Source organism: Gymnoscopelus braueri, assembly GCF_963280865.1.
Source record: "Gymnoscopelus braueri genome assembly, chromosome: 7".
NCBI lineage: Eukaryota > Metazoa > Chordata > Actinopteri > Myctophiformes > Myctophidae > Gymnoscopelus > Gymnoscopelus braueri.
In genome coordinates, this window is record NC_137608.1 from 1794130 (window position 1) to 1812176 (window position 18047).

Below are 18047 nucleotides of genomic sequence, written 5' to 3' on the forward strand. Positions count from 1 at the left end.
ATTGTCAGATAGGATCATTCTGATCCAGATACCACAGTCTCTCGGGTAGCAGATAGATATTTCCTCGGTTGATGGAATTGATGGGTCTGCCCATGTGTGACTACCAGAGGCGGCGCTAGGTATGTAGTAGGTTTGTGGTTTTTGTTTAATTCATTCATTTTTTTTTAGATGGTCGTTTCACACTTTGACACACTTATTGAAACTCACTCAGTCTAATCAGCAGCTTGTTCAGATTATGATGCATTAGTCATAACTCCACTGAAATATATAAAAACAGGTTTCTAATGATAAACTATAACAATTCTGTTACATCTGCTCACCAATTCTACACTCCTGGCTCCTCAGCTTTCTCCTCTCTCCAATAACCATATAAATGTAAAAGCTCCAAAATATAGCTGCTCTTATATCATGATTATTGGTGGCATGGGCGGTGTTACGCGGGGGCTTTGGTGGCTATAGCCAACAATGATTTATCGAATTTTTGAATTTTTATTGTTGGCTTTGGATAAAACATTGGTGGCTATGGCCAACGAAGCCCCCACGTAGGGACGCCCAAGCTCAAGATGACATCCGGATTTTCATTCTTTGGACAAATAATATTAGACTATAATAAATCAGGGCTTATACTTTTTTGGAATGTCAATATAGAAAAACAAAGTACAGAGTCGATTATGTGAAAAATGACACTTGCGTTCAGAATGTATGGGAACATAACACATCCGTTCTGAACGAGGCAGTGTACCTATGTTCCCTCAGCCCTATGTACGAAACCCCTAAGCCTAACTGAGGGAACATAGGGCTTAGGTACTATAGAGCTGAGGGAACATCGATCCCCTGAAGGGTAGTATAACCAGATTTGAGGAGATTCGTGAGTCAGCTGATTATTTGTTCTAGTCCTTTAATAGTGAACTGTTTTTAACAGTTAAACCCTGATGAAGACCATGTGCGGCTGAAACATGTTGATAGTTCTTTAATTGTTTCCATATAAAGTTACTAACTCTATTATATAGGCTTTTTTATCAACAACAATATTGCCATGGACATTCATAATCATAATCATCATAATTATTGCAAACCTGCACCCCAAACTTTCACAAACTATCATTGAATAATATATATTCTAAGATTATGAACTGAAATAATTAAATTAAAGAAAACAAGATTATCACAGTCACAAGTAGACCTTTTTTTCTATCTTTAGGATCACCTCACATTCACCTCACGTAACGTTATCATCACAATAAAAAACAAAACAACTACATGACCCTCATGATAATACCGCATAATGAGAGTACTGCATAAAAAAATATTGCTATTTGTAAGAATTAGAAATTACAGAGCTCTTGGAAATAGAAAGAGGATGAATGAGAATGCTGCATAATAACATCAGAAAGCATCATGGCCTGAAAAGGAACATTCTATTGTACTAATAGAATGTTTGGCCTATTTTTTTGTATTTAAATGAGAATTACTCTGGATTATTCAGATCATCTATTAGAAATGACTCATTTTCCTCAAGACCTTTGTAGAAAACACGTTTGGCTTTAGGCCCACGGCTATCCAGGAGTACAAAGAGTCCCCTTATCTTTCCCTGACTGGTGTGTTCAGCCCTGAGATTACCGTAGTCCTCATTCTTCATGACCCCCTCATCAACCAGTAGATCCAGGATGGGTTCCACCGAGGTCACTCTCTGAATCAGGGCACGCTTGTGTTTATTGACAAAGTCAACCTCTGTGGATAAAACATATTTAAACATGTATTTTTTGCAATATTAACAAGTGGGTGTATGATCTATCTCTTGTTTTATTTTATTTGATATAACAGCCTACTAGCAGTTGGAACAAGTTTCATAATCATTGGAATAATAAACATGCTTTCCAATGGAATTGGATCTGTTAGATCTGTTTCACTATGCTGTAATCGGACATGTATATGGCTCTGTTTTGAATAGGAACTAACTGGGCCATATTCAGTATGTGAAGCATGCACTTAATGATAAAAGTGTTTAATTAATCATATCTATTTACTTAACTTAACTTTAATCAGCACTCACTTGGGTCAGATGCAGCTGCTCGTTTGGATGTTGCTGACATAAATAAAACAGTGTTCAAATTGGTTTAAAATGCAAACATATGAGTTCATATGGACTAGTAAAGTTGGAAATGAACAGTTAAGTTAAGTCAAACTACTTTAAACAGCACCCACCTGGGACAGATGCAGCTGCAACTTTGGATTGTAAATGCAAGAAATAAAACAAGGTTTACATTAATTAAAACACAAACATGAGCTACTGTAATATGCACTAGTAAAGTTGGAAACATATGTTAAGTCAACCTTACTTAGCACATACCAGGGCCAGATCCAGCTGCTCCGTTGGATTGTGCTGCAAGAAATAAAACAGTGTTCAAATTAGTTTAACCTGCAAACATGTGAGCTAACGAGCTGTTAAGTTGAGTCACTTATCGCAATGACTGACATCAGTGACAATCATAGCTAAAGCATTAATAAAGGACTTTTTTGTTTTGTTTTGTTTGCCAAGAGTGAAAGTGTGTTGAAAATTGTAGCCAGTGTATCTTTCTTAATGAACTAGGCCTTGGCCCACAGAATATAGCCTATATGATATTAAATCCCTGATTCTATAGGTCACATTTTATGTCATCGTTAATGGACGTTATGCCTCTTTCATTTAATTAATGTAAGTAATCAAGTATTCAGAACAGACAGTCATAGCAGACACACACACACACACACACACATACATACGTACAGTATGACCTCTGTCTAATTCATTAATAAACGTTATTATAAATGATAATGTGTGTCTACATTGTGTCAGTGTTACAGTTAGCTAGTCTTGATAGAAAGTCGACAGGATTCAATAATTAATCAAATAAGGGCTTATCACAGATCTGTTTGAATCACTGGCTGTAAATAGAAGTATTATAGTGTACAAGTTGTTAATTTTTGGGACGTGTACTGCTTTTTCGGTGAGGTGCCAACATGCGCCACAAGTAGTGACAGCTGAAATGGGGGAAACGTTTGCCTGTGTTGTAAGTGATTTCCTTCTGCCGGTCGGGATACAAATTGTATCCAATCAAGAGAGAGAACACATACAGGATAGGATAAACAGGTGAAGATGGAGGTGATGAATCAAATAAATTAGAAGTACATTTTGGAACTGGAACACTATAACATTTTATATGACAAAGAGGTACTCTCTCCTGATTGGATGAAATGACCGCAATGACTGTTCTGTTTACTGGCTACATGCTCTCTCACCACGATCAACTAGGTGCCAGACCATACAGACTGTAAAGTGCCAGACAAGCTAATACACAATTCGTTGATCTTTCTATGCTGGTTGTAACTGTATGTGTGAAAGGAGCAGATGCCCTCGGGAATCAGGCTGCAAGAATGAAGTGCTATGATTAGACTGAGCTGGGATCAGATTACTGCAGCGCAATATACAGGGGAACAAAGCTGCTCTCTGACAGAAAAGTGCACAGTGGCATGTGCAATAATGGATTCCTTATTAATCGAGGTGAAAGATGCAATTTTGTATTGTCTCTTATTGTAGGTAGGCTGCTACAGGCTAGATTTTATTATGGAGTATAATCCGGACTTTGGAACAAATTTCACGGGTCCATACGGTTCGGGTCCGTCATTTGAAAAAATATATAATTTAATAATAATTCTGATTTAGTCGGGTGTCGGAACAAATTTCACGGGATCATTGGGGTTCGGGTCATTTTGGACCTGTGAAGAGCTAGTGTGTATAATAAAGCTAATATGTTCACGGTTTATTCTGACTTCCTTCTGCCTTCCTTATTCCTATCCTAAGTGCTTTGTTTATTGAAATGCAATGTCCCATGTTCTTCCAAATTTCACTATAGAGTAAGCTTTGATTTCCCTGTAATAGAAAGTCTGAAAATGTAGATTTACAATATGGTCTTAATCCAGAACTACTTGCAATTGTCATCTAACAACACATTAGTGCTTATAGTTTGTTAATTAAATTCAGAGGAGTCTATTTGGTTACATTTGTATACTCTTAGGAGCTACACCAAAACTGACAGTGAATGTCATGACGTCACCGTCTGGCCACGCCCACCACTAATGCCCCCCCCACACACACTTTTCCCCCCATACCGGCACCTCTGTATGCTGTGTCCTAGGCTTGTGATAAACACTGCTATGTCATTTTGTATAAATATGACGCCACGCTACATTTAACCGTGTTTTACATGGCTTGGTTGGATTCTTGATTCTGATTGGTCAATCACTGAATTCAGTGATTGAGTTTGTGAATAATGACCGATGAGCTCAATAACAGACCGCTGTCTAATCAAAGCACCTGGCTCATATCAATCTGCGCTGCTTGATGTTGTGCCGTATCGAACATGACAGCTATGTAAACAAACACACAATGTCATTTACATCTAAACATTGCTCTCAAGAATGTTTTTGAAAACACTTGAAGCAAGAAATAGATAATGCAGTAACCAATTATTGATTCATTTTATTATATTTCCGAGGCAACTCGTTGCACTGGACACACCTGGCATAAATTAATGACTACTTTCATTGCCGTAAGCAATTAAATCCTTCGTTTTGTTGTTACTTTTGGGCCAATGTATATATTTTTTTAAGCAGCCGTGTAATAATTAGGGTGATGAAGACGGATCTAATCACACTGTCAGGGCTTATTTCTCAATTATGACCTGCTCCCCATTGATTATCCCTTGATTAAAGGGATAGTTCACCCCCAAAAAGACTTTTTTCCTATCGACTATTGAATTCATGGTAATTTTTTTGTTTATGTCTCATTCCTAAGCCAATAATTTGATGACCGGCAGCAGTTTCGGTAGGAGACACAAAGAATCTCCTTTGTGTCTCCTACCGGAACCTAATCATCATCAAATTAATTGGCTTAGGAATGCTCAACACTCTGTAGTGTATATGTTTGCAAGAATGACCAAATGCCCATTCCAATATTTTAAAATAGCATTAACTTGTAAACATATCTACCCTCTCTTCACCTACCTTTGTTTAGATACTCCTTCTGTAGATCTTTCCTGCCAACCTTCCCCAGGACATTCGCCATGATCTGATCTACGTTATCAGGATAGGTCTGCACAATCACATCGGCCGTGTCCATCCTGTCTTTGTTCTGCAGGAGGGCTCTTCCAATCGGGTCTTGGCCATCAAGATTAGCAGAATCTCGCAGGAACCTCTGGAACTTCTTGAACTCCTCGTCTTCCAGCTCGTTCAGAGTTGTATTGATGCGCTCCATGTCTGGTACAAACACAGCATGTTAGCATCTCAGCTCAGCTTCATTCTCTTTTTGGGTGTGAGTTGCAGCTCATGTACATGAGGAAGTTACATTAACATGCATTTCTATATTCCTTTGTTTTATTGTTCTAAAAACTATTTGAATTAATTAAACTATTTGTTATAGACAGACAGGTCAGGGAAAGCAAATCCATACATATTAAACAGTGTTACTTTATGTATGTGGAATGTGTGATTAGATGGGACATACTACATACACACAGGACATACATACACATAATAACTGAGGAGGCTTCTCTGAAAAGGGTCTGTACAAACATTTATGTTAAAGAGGTGGTGCCATGGTTTTGCACTTTTTCTGTTTTTCATGTGTCTATGAGGTTGATAGAACTTCATTAAGCGCCCTGGTGGTGTTTTTATGGTGTTTTATGTCTTCTCTGACTATTTTGAGTTTCTACCTGGAGGCTGAAACCTTGAGGGTCAAACGTGCCAATAGAGAAACAGCGCTTTAGTGACATAGTAAAAACATACCCTCCCCCTCATTATCATAACACAACAGGTGTGGGCATGAGGAGGAGGAGGGACTAGGACAGGTGGGTGGTGCTAAGGTGGTGGAGGTATACTTAATGAACTGGAGGCGTGTCCACATAAAAACATAATTTTAACAATTTCTGTACACTTTTTTGAAAAAAATCCTCCTCCTAGTATAACCATAATACCTGATGATTATGTTTTAGGGGGGGGGATCACTGAAAATCACGGCACCCCGTCTTTAACATCCAAACGTAGCATCAGAGTGGACAACGATTTAACATACAACACAGCATCAGATTAAGGACTGTCTTTCTACTTAATAAATATCTACACATTCAGCACTGCCCTTAACCCATAAAGACTGGGGAAGCATCTGCGTCATTTTAAGATTTCTTTGGCTTTTAAAACATAGCAGATATACAAGCTCATAGGTACGAGCTTGTAGATCTGCAAAAAAAAAAAATATTGTGAAAATGTGTGCACATCTTTGAATATATAACTCATTTGTAACTCAAATCTTTGCTTCTGGGGGATTTTACAAATGTCTTCTAAATCCCTTAACAGTTGTTTGAAAAAACCTATGTTGCTACATCAGTGGTTCTCAAACTTTTTCACGTCAAGGCCCCCAAAATGATATGTATTTTCCAAATTTTCACGATTTTTCAAAAATGGCAGATTCTACAAGCTCGTATAGCGCGGCACTCGGTGCCGCCGCTGTCGCGCTATGAATATCGCGCTTGTATATCTGCTATTTTTGAATAGCCAAATAAATCTAAAAATGACACAGATTATTTTCCAGTCTAAATGGGTTAAATTAGTATGGATTGAGAGATTCCACCCATGTCCAGTAGATGGCGAACATAAACCACCAGAGAGCAAAAGAGAGCACAACAGATAGAGACAGAGGACAGGAGCATAGACATACAGTACATGGATGCCACCCCCCCCCCCCCCCCCCCGCATATTAACATACTGTTGAAAGTAGGGTAAGTGATATTTTTGGGTCAAAACAAAAAGTGTTTTGTTAAAAGGTTAAAGCAGTGGTTCTCAAACTTGTTCATGTCAAGGACCCCCAAATTGATATGTATGTGGCCGCGGACCCCCATCTGAAAATATGTTGTGCCAGGGACCCCCAGAAGCAAAGATTTGTGTTAAAAATGTTCGCCTTAAAAAAAATTATTTTAAGATTTGGACACATTTTCAAGATGTTTCAAAAATAGCAGATCTACAAGCTCGTAGCGCTATGAGCTTGTATATCTGCTATTTTTGAATAGCCAAACTATACAATATGGTTAAAGTGGTTAAAATGATTGTGACACTAACTGATTTAGCTGGGGACCCCCTGGTACCCCTCCAAGGACCCCTGGGGGTCCCCCCACTTTGAGAACCACTGGGTTAAAGCACTATATTTTGATAGTAGCCTAATCATTGCTATAGTGTTCTCTCCAGCTCTTTAATAAACAGAAAATACATTGTCAGATGGGATGCACATATTCTACCAATCAGGAGATAGTACCCATTTATTAGTTTAAAATGTATAGTGTTACAGACAGTTCCAATTTTGTCTGCTAATTTCTTTGTGTCATCACTTCCAATTTCACTTTAATCTGTATCCTGTATGAGTTCTCTCTCCTGATTCGATACAATTGGTATCCTGACATGAAAATGCATTTTCTGTTTATTAAAGAGCTGGAGAGGGGGGGGGGGTATTTGATTTGATTTAACCAAGTATTCTATAACATAACTACATAACAAACCGTCGGAAAAACGGTTGTGAATTCAGCAAGTTTAAAGTTATGATGATTTTAATAGTGGAGAGACCTCCTGCCTAATAGATATCAACACGGCTCTCCCTACAAAGTATGGTGGTCGCGATGTTGCATCGCTCCAATGAACAGCAGGGGCCAATGAGGTATCTACCTTTATATGTCTATGGGATCACTCCCATAAATATAGAAAGGTAGATACACAGGAAAAGAAAAAAAAAGAAGAAAAAAATCCTGAAATATTGAATACTGACACTCTATCAGTGGTGTTAAGTAACTAAGTGCATTTACTCAAGTACTGTCGGCCTACTTAAGTACAATGTTAAGGTATTTTTTACTTTACTGGAGTATTTCCAATTTGTACTTTTACTTCTACTCCACTACATCTCAGAGGCAAATATTGTACCTTTACTCCACTACAATTTATTTGAAAACTTCAGTTACTAGTTACTTAGATTGTTATTATTATTACAGAACATACAGAAACCATTTCAGCCCTATATAGCCCTATTTGAAAATAGCAGATCTACAAGCTCACAATGCGTCGCGATGCGACACATTGTGAGCTTGTAGATCTGCTATTTTCAAAATATTTGTTTATTATACATTTGAAAACTTGCGAAATGGGATATTCTGCTACTCATTATGCAGAATGTCCCATTTTGCAAATTTTCAAATGTATAATACTGCTTTTGGCACTATACTCCAGTAAATTTTTAATTCTGGACTTATACTTGTAACTTTTACTTGAGACAGGCATGGCTCTTATTGCTGTCATTCTGTAGTATGTAGTGTCCTTAATCACAATAGAGCACTGAAGTCTGACATCACGGTCGCTATCCCCCTAGGTCACAGTTATTTTTTACAATAAGAAGAAATAAAAAAATCAGCCGGGCAATTTTACTCATATGGTTATGAAGCATCAACTGAGGGTGAAAAAGTACAAATTTATCGAAAGAGTAAGAAGAAAAAAAAGATCTCCAAAACACTGCTGTTCAAACCGTAACTCAAGACACAGAGTCACACACCTGACAGAATTGCCAGGCTGATTTGTTTATTTTAGGAACACAGTTCTTATATGACACAATCTAAGATTTCCCTAAAAAAAAATTTAAATTTAAATTATATTCAATATTTTTGTGACCCAGGGAGTGAGGTCAGGACTTTGGTAGCTACTCTATCATCTGTATCCGTAAATTAGAATGACTCCGAACAGTCCTGAGACACACACACACACACACACACACACACACACACACACACACACACACACACACACACACACACACACACACACACACACACACACACACAAACACACACACACACACACGCACACACACACACGCACACACACATACATACACACACACACACACACACACACACTTTGGCAACTGAATTTCACTCATGATATCAAAAAAGGTATAATCTTATCTAAAAAAAGAACACTATGTTTTTAGCTCACAGTCTTTATAATATAAATGTTTCATTTTCATGCTGTTTTGTTTATTGAAAATTATACTAGCATGTGCTGCGACTCATGTTGAAAAAGAGCTCAAATGAAATCATGCCAAACTGTCCTGATATGAACTGTAGTGTTGCCTGTTAGAACAAGACTATAGCCTCAAATGGATACATGCCAAAATAATGTGCATGACATGACTAGAATACGTGTAACTAAAATGTAGGAAGCTGCCCTTCAGCATTCAGTCAACATCAACCTAAAAATATGAATGTTCAGAGAGAGAGAGAGAGAGAGAGAGAGAGAGAGAGAGAGAGAGAGAGAGAGAGAGAGAGAGAGAGAGAGAGAGAGAGAGAGAGAGAGAGTCGTCTTTTATTTCTTTATGCCAGGAAATTAAGTACATTGGCCACATTTTCACTGATGATGATAGAGATTTCTCTAGAAAGTGCCGCAAACTTTATGCCAAGGCTAATATGCTGCTTTGCAGGTGCAGTATGTGTTCAGGTCCTGTCAAGTGTGCACTATTTAAAGCATTTTGCACTCCCATGTAGACAGCATACAAGAAAGGTAGCATGTACAATGGTGCCCTGAGAATTCTACTTAAGGTCCCTAGATGGCATAGTTCCAGTCACCTGTGTGTAACATGTGGTATCCATACATGTGAGCGTCTCTTAAGGCACTCTATGTATGGATCATGTCTCGCCTAAAAGAGTCCCGGAACAGTATTATTGAGGATATAGTCAATCCTGGGAAGAGGCTAAGGGCAGGTACACACTGCAGGAGATTTGGTCCGATATTGCTGTCGCCGACATTTTTTGGCGCTCGCCGACAAAACCTCCCGATCTGACACAGATCGGCCTTTGATCGGCGAGCTAATGCTCGCTGTGTGTGAAAGGCTCCGCGAGACGATATGGCCGCGATTATCCGCTCTGCGACGGCTTTCCGACCGTTTTCAGATAACTACCATGTTAGATATTCAGCTATGTCGCCGACTAGACATCTCACAGTATCATACAGTATGAAAGGGGTCTGCGAGGAGATCAGCACCACAGCCAATGAGAGCACATTACAGCCACCGTGGCTATGGAAGGTCCACAACAAACAGATCTCCCGCATAGTTACTGTCCAGTCCTGTATTAAGTTAAACATTATTATAAAACAGAATGAGAGTGAGCGAGCGTGCTCAAAGGGGGCTGTTTATTTGAGACTATTGCACAGAGATAGAGAGAGAGAGAGAGACACACACAGAGAGCGAGCGATCTGTATGTATGTGTGTGTGTGTGTGTGTTTGTCTGTGAGTGTTGCCAGATTTTGCGAGAGAAATAAGCAACCAGGTTTGTGAAAACAAGCCCAACAAGCGACTATGCATGAAGTCTATATACAAATACATTGGATACTTGAAAATGGACGATCTACAAGCTCACGTTGTAGATAGGCTATTTTCAAAGAAGAAATCTGGGGGGGGGGGGGAATTGAAATATTTTCCAAATCCACGCAGATCTTGTATCCCCATACATACAAGATCTGAAGGGGGAGGTCTGCGCCTCTGCGGACAAATATTAATTTGGGGGTCCTTGCCATGAACATTCAAACAACATTAGGAAACGAGGCCAAAAAAGCAACTACACTTTCAAGCAACTTTACAGAAAAACAATCTGAATTTCGCTTATAATAAGCGGACATGGCAACTCTGTCACTGACTGCTTCTGCGCACTTGACGTGCGAGAGAGTGAGAGAGAGTGAGAGAGAGAGAGGGAGAGGGAGAGAGAGAGGGAGATCGAGGGGCATATCACAGGATACGTCGATTAAAATGAATTGGAATAAACACAAATGTATGTATTGGGTCTGACTCTGGAGATAGCATCCTAGTGAACTATCCTACAGTGTGTAATCCCTGGTCGGGGATCAATCTATAGTGTGAAAACCACAACGATATATGACAGCCGATTTCAAGAAATAAACTCCTGCAGTGTGTAATGCTTAACAATCAGATGACCCCCCGACTACTTAAAGGTCCTGCAGTCTGTACCTGCCTTAAGAGCTACTGGAGATGGTTTTTAACTGTTTAATTTATTTTATGTGTATAATATTTGTATGTAGCCTACTGTATGACCCCCTGAGTGTCTGGAATAAAGTTTGAATTGAATTGAATTGAATTGAATTGAATTGAATTGAATTGAATTGAATTGAATTGAATTGAATTGAATTGAATTGAATTGAATTGAATTGAATTGAATTGAATTGAATTGAATGAATGAAGGAATCAATCAATCGATCTCTCTCTCTGTCTCTCTTAAAACAATTCAGCTGATGCCCAGCTAGCAACGGGTCATGTAACAAAAAAAGCTTGCAAAGCTTGAAAATCAGTGAGCAAGAGGAAGTTGTGGTCGCCAGCAACATAGATGGGAGGCAGAGATGGTTGCAGCAGCAGGATGTTGATGTTGACTACAGCATCCAGTACCAATGTAGCCTACTACATCCTGTTGTACAACTTAGTTACTTGCCACATGTAGCTATTCTTTTGTGTCCATCACAATTAGACGTGAGGGCCATGGGTACCTGCATTCCTGCATAACCAATGTCTTTGATAACCACTTCACAGTTTAAAAACTTTGCAAAACTTGTCTGAAAATAGCAAATCTACAAGCTTTTATGCTAGTGGTTTTTATCACTGTGCCATCCACCCAGCCCTCCAGGCTGGAACAGTTATTAGGTTATTGTTCATATTAAAAAAGGAAAATATGCTGCTATTAATTCACATTTGAGCTTTTATGAAAGTGAAGTATAGATTTGTAAAACAGCCGATCTACCAGCTTACAAGTACCTTCTATTTTCATCCTATATTAAAATTGCCTAAAGGGTGGGTAGGCGGGCGAGTGGGCAGGCAGACGGTGGACATCACAAACGTAACATGTGGACTTGCAAGGCTCCGATCCACACCAAACTGGCACCAACACTGGTCATGGATAGCCACAAGGGCCCAGCCAGGGGCACCTGGGTGCCACAGGCACACTATTGCTCCGATCCGCACCAAACTTGGTACAAACACTGTTCAGGGCTTGGCCTTGACAATAGTCACACCAGGGTGACTATCAAAGTGCGGAACCCCAGGGGTTCTTGAGGGGTTCCCAGGCAGGTCTGTAATTGCTGAAACCCGGCCACTCTGTGTTCTTATTGGCTGGGCTTTAACCCATTTAGACCTGAGGTCGATTCTAAAAACGGCTTCTAAATCCTGTCCTAAGTTTTCGGAAAAGCTTCAAATATTGATTCAAAAATTATATGTCGCTATATACTGTACATAGCAACAAGAACCCCAAAAGGGGTTCCCGTCTTGAAAGGTAAATATTACAAATAGGGGTTCCCGCCCTAAATGGGTTAAACAGCCATAACTCCAGTTCCCAGCATGCTATAGCAGGCTCGAAACTTGGTGGTTGGTCTTACGGGACAGCCTGTTTCGTTAGACCTCCAATCCTCACCAATCTTGGCACAAACACTGTTCAGGGGTCTGCCATCAGAATAGCTACACCAGGGGGGGCCATGAGTTCGGGGGCTCCAGGGGCCACGTCTGGGCCTGAAGGCATAGCGGCCTGAAAATCTAGTCATTTGAATCAGGGCTTAAGTGGTTAATTCATAATGCACTTTTTCCCTGTAGTGTAATGCAGTGGAGTCAAAAGTACAATATTTGTCTTTGAAATGTAGTGGAGGGAAAGTCATGAATATCCCAAGTCCTAAAATCGATTTAAGCTCTAACATTTAAGTGAAATGTAGCCTGGTATTACTAGATTGCTACTGTGGCTTTAACACATTTTAGACCAAAAGAAAATTCAACTGATTATTTTCTCTTCTGCTGAAAAAGGAGATTCTCGAGAAGACTCAACCTGGAGTACGGCTGGTCACTCTGACAAATAATATAAAAATGTTCATAGTCAACATATTACCTGACATGTGGCTTTGTTATAAGGCCTATAACAAGACTAGCCTGAACCAATCAAATGGCTACATGTCAAACAAAAATCTACATGACAAAATGTTATACTGCCGTTCAGCATTAAGTGAACATCAACATACAAATTAATTATCATACAAATGCAGATAAATAATGGCACTCATTTTGAGTAGACCCTACTGAGAGAAGAGAGAGAGAGAGAGAGAGAGAGAGAGAGAGAGAGAGAGAGAGAGAGAGAGAGAGAAAGAAAGAAAGAGAGTGAGAGTGAGAGAGAAAAAGAGGGTGGGAGAGAGAGAGAGAGAGAGAGAGAGAGAGAGAGAGAGAGAGAGAGAGAGAGAGAGCGCAAGAGAAAGGAGTCTTCCTCATGAACAAACAATGCACCATGTTCCACTGATAATTCCAATAAAAGTTGTACCATTGCCAAGTTCAAGTTGACTCACGGCCATTACAGATGAATGTGCATTAAGCAGCAGTAACACAGGATTTACAGGTTGTGTTTAATAATCAAAGTTATGCACAAGATAACAAAAGAAAAAGAGCATGAATCAAAACCAAAAGTAAAAAGTGCTCCTCATTTAATTTGTTTGCTGGATGTAGTCAAAGTAAGAAACCAAAGCCACAAAGTTATCCTTGTGATGATCATAAAAAATATTATAATACTGTTTAACCCCACCGCACGCGCACACACACACACACACACACACACACACACACACACACACACACACACACACACACACACACACACACACACACACAGAGACACTTACCAAGTAGTTCAGATTGATGTGTAGAAAAAGGCAGGGGAAAAGTATACTGTAAACTATTCAGTGTAATACAACGACAGACAGTCAGAGATAATGATCAGGACACTCTGACTGCTTTTATACTCCTACAGCTGGAACTCCACCCATAGAGGATGGAACTAGTGAGTTCCAAACTGTACCAAAAATTACAATGGTTGTCCTTTTTTGACTATTTGATTTTATTATTATTATTATTACCCTTATTATTATTATTAAATATTATTATTAAATATTATTAATATTATTTGTATATAACATTTAAATGATGGTCCGATTTGATTACATTTCTAAGCTGATGTTTTTTTTTGTTTGTTTCTATATGCTTTGTGTAGCAGAGTCGTTCTATAAGCAACTCATTGTATTGCAACTCATTTTCATTAGGTGGTTTCAAGAGTTACAAGCTGGTTCTATAAATGCATTGTGAAAACAATACAGCAATGTGTTGATAATTAATTATTTACTGAGAATAGTGTACTTTTATATTTTTTTATATTTGACTATTAGTAAATGGTGCATTTATATAGCGCTTTTATCCAAAGCGCTTAACATAGATTGTGCATCACATTCACCCACACATTCATACACGGAGGAGGAAACCATGCTCATCAGGAGCAATTAGGGGTTCAGCGTCTTGCTCAAGGACACTTTGACTCTAACTCTGGGGGAGCCTGGGATCAAACTGGGAACCTTGCGGTTCACATCGGGCCGCTCTACCGGCCACTCTACCCCTGAGCCACTGCCGCCCCCTATTAGTAAACTTTGAACTTTGAAGTATCAAAAAAATCTAATACTCAAGTACAGTACAGATCCTCAGCATCTGTACTCAAGTACAGTACATTTACTTAGTTACTGTCCACCACTGTGCATTTTATGTATTACCTCGTATTTACCTTGCTTACTGTAAATCACTCTGGATTAAATACCGCCCACAGGGGTGGCAGTGGCTCAGGGGTAGAGTGGCCGGGTAGAGTGAACTGGAAACTGCAAGGTTCCCAGTTCAATCCCGGGCTGGGGCGCTCCTCCAGAGTTTGTCGAAGTGTCCTTGAGCAAGACGCTGAACCCCTAATTGCTCCCGATGAGCAGGTTGGTGCCTTGCATGGTTTCCTCTGCCATCGGTGTATGAATGTGTGTGTGAATGGGTGAATGGCACAATCAATGTAAAGCGCTTTGGATAAAAGCGCTATATAAATGCACCATTTACCATAACTACCGCCCCCCCCTCCCTCAATATCCAAGGGTGCACATGCCACCTCAGATATTGTGGGGAGGTAACTAAGTAAAAAATGTGGTGCTGTTTTAACCACCCCCAATATCTTAGTCAAAGCTCAGTTTGGCATGATGCCACCTGGATGCACGCACACTGAGGAGGAATTTAGCCTTACCAATGGGTTCAGAGTGATGTGGAACTCCACCCAGATTCAATTACATTTCTATCCTAGCATAGTGGTTCTACAAGCATGTGCATTGATTACGTGGTATTCAGAGAGTTCTAATTGCCTTGTGAAAACAATACAGCTGTGCATTGATAATCAATACTTTACTGAGCAACTTTCAATTGTAAAGTAAGTAAGTAACCTTAGGCCTATAGGGACCAACTATTCTCGATCCATGTGGTAGACACACTAACCAGAAGGCTAATGAGCTTCAATTGACGTGGATTACAATTTGATCAGGAGTATATGTACTTTGTCCACCACTACATGATCTTAAAAAAACAGATTTCCATGACTTTTCACGAGTCCCGCAAATTGAGACACTGTCCCACATTGTGATTGGCTGACTGTTTTTTTAATGCAGTTTTCAAACCTGGCTTCCGTCAAATGGCTGATACTGTTGCTGCAGCTGAGAGAGATCACAGCTAAACTGGATTCCTACTCACATAAACAACAGGGCATGTCTACACAAGTCACTATATCATCATAAAAGAATGTGACAGAATAATACTATTACTAGTAGCAGCAGCAGTAGTAGTAGTAGTAGTAGTAGAGCAGTATTTGTTTTATTTATTTTTTCATTTCCCAGAGTTTCCCGTTTTGAATTCCAGAATCATTTTGAATGGAGAATGTCAGGGTACTGAAGTATATGTCTAATGTATCCTATGACAGGTTCCTGACAGCCATGAGTGAACTGTCCTGACATGAACTGTAGTCTGTCATAACAAGACTAACCTGAACCAATCAGATAGCTACATGCAAGAAAGAAAGGGAAAAAAATGCTACATGAATGCAGGAAACTACAGTTCAGCATTGTCAATTGTCAAATTGTCAAACATATAAATTATCATACTTATGCAGATAATGGCATGCATGCTGAGCACAGAGAGAGAGAGAGAGAGAGAGAGAGAGAGAGAGAGAGAGAGAGAGAGGAGAGGAGAGAGAGAGAGAGAGAGAGAGAGAGAGACGAGAGAGAGAGAGAGAGAAGAGAGAGAGAGAGAGAGAGAGAGTAAGGAGTCAAGAATCAACCACACAACGCACAACCACAACAAAAAATCTAAACCAAAAGTAAGAAGCGCTCACTTTGTTAGCTGGGGGGGGGGATAAATCATTGATACATATCATAAAATAAATAATGAATTTGTATCATTTTATATCCCAGCTCAGTTGGTAAAGTTATATAGCGCTTTTATCCAAAGCGCTTTACATAGATTGTGCATTACATTCACCCACACATTCATTCACCGATGGCAGAGGAAACCCATGCAAGGCACAGACATGCTCATTGGCCACTCTACCCCTGAGCCACTACCGCCCTGGGTGTGATACCATGTGCACACACGCACAGCACACATGTGTGTGTGGCTGCAACCCGATTTGTGTGTGTGTTGTGGAGTATCGCTAGGAAATCGCCTGATAGGTAAGCCACCACACCATGGAGAGACAGTGGGACAGAGACAGAGGGAGGGCTCCACAGACAGCGCAGCAGCCTGGGCTGCGTCATAGAGGGGCGTTACGAGAGAGAGAGAGAGAGAGAGAGAGAGAGAGAGAGAGAGAGAGAGAGAGAGAGGAGACGAGAGAGAGAGAGAGAGAGAGAGAGACGTCTTTCTTTATACCAGGAAATTAAGTACATTGGCCACATTTTCACTGATGATCTCCATGATGATAGAGATATCTCTAGAAAAGTGCCGCAAACTTTATGCCAAGGCTAATATGCTGCTTAGGTTCAGTATGTGTTCAGGTCCTGTCAAGTGTGCACTATTAAAGCATTTTGCACTCCCATGTATATAGCTTACTTGTGGTGCACATACAAGAAAGGTAGCATGCGGAGGCTTAAAGTGGCATACAATGGTGCCCTGAGGATTCTAGTTAAGGTCCCTAAATGGCATAGTTCCAGTAACCTGTTTGCAACATGTGACATTTGTGACATGAGACATTTCAGCTGCCTGCCCTAGTAACGGCTCATCTGACAAAAAAAAGCGTTCAAGTCAGTGAGCAAGAGGAAGTTCGTGGTCGGCAGCTGTAGACCAAGTGTTGTGTGCCTGCATACTTTCTGTTGTACATGGAAAGAAACCAATATGATGATTTCAAGTTTCTTTATTAGGATAAAAAACCCTGTGAGATGAGCCATCTCGTTTTAGAGGAGGTCCCAACATAAATACATGTCACAATCGTTACATGTACACAAAGTAGACAAAACAAATAACTAGACAAACGAAACACAAACAGACACACAATAACATTATGAACCTTGACAAACATCACAGCCTTAAGATGCATAAAATCCAGTAATATAACACATTCTGAAAATGGTATGTTCAACAAAAGTGACTAAAGAACAGTATTTAGATAATTAGAACTGAAAATAATAAAGGTATGGTGTCATGTATGATGGCAGGTTTATCGATAACAAGAGCATACAACTTCAAAGTAAGAAGACAGTGCACATTTAAAAAGTGGGAATGTTGAAATGGATCTGATATGAACTGGTAAATTATTCCAATCTGAAGGAGCTTTGAAAGAAAAGGCATGTTTACCAATTATACTTCTTGCCAACTGAACAGTAAAGTAAACCTGTGTACGAGTGTCTGGTACGTTGTGTTGGAACGGAATGGGAACTAAAAAGCGTTTAAGGTAGATGGGATAACTAAAATAAATAAATTTGAATACAATTTGAAGCCAGTGCATGTGTCTTCTTACTTTTAGTGATTGCCATTGAAGTCTGTCATACATTGTGCAGTGATGTGTGAGAAAAGGACAACCAAGGACAAATCTACAGAGTCAATTGTATGCTGTGTTTAAGTG

General features: G+C 39.7%; 1 protein-coding gene across 1 annotated transcript in view; it reads right to left on the reverse strand.

Moving 5' to 3' along the window:
- Positions 1-955: 955 nt before the first annotated feature.
- LOC308088725 (apoptosis-associated speck-like protein containing a CARD) overlaps positions 956-18047 on the reverse strand; it is an 18614-nt gene continuing 1522 nt past the window's right edge. Inside the window, exons 2-6 of the mRNA XM_080433283.1 lie at positions 5044-5295; positions 2351-2383; positions 2206-2226; positions 2054-2086; positions 956-1731 (exon numbers count right to left, since the gene is read on the reverse strand). Coding sequence (XP_080289409.1) covers positions 1469-1731; positions 2054-2086; positions 2206-2226; positions 2351-2383; positions 5044-5293 — 600 coding nt within the window. The 5' untranslated portion in view covers positions 5294-5295 and the 3' untranslated portion in view covers positions 956-1468. The remainder of the gene's footprint in view (positions 1732-2053; positions 2087-2205; positions 2227-2350; positions 2384-5043; positions 5296-18047) is intronic.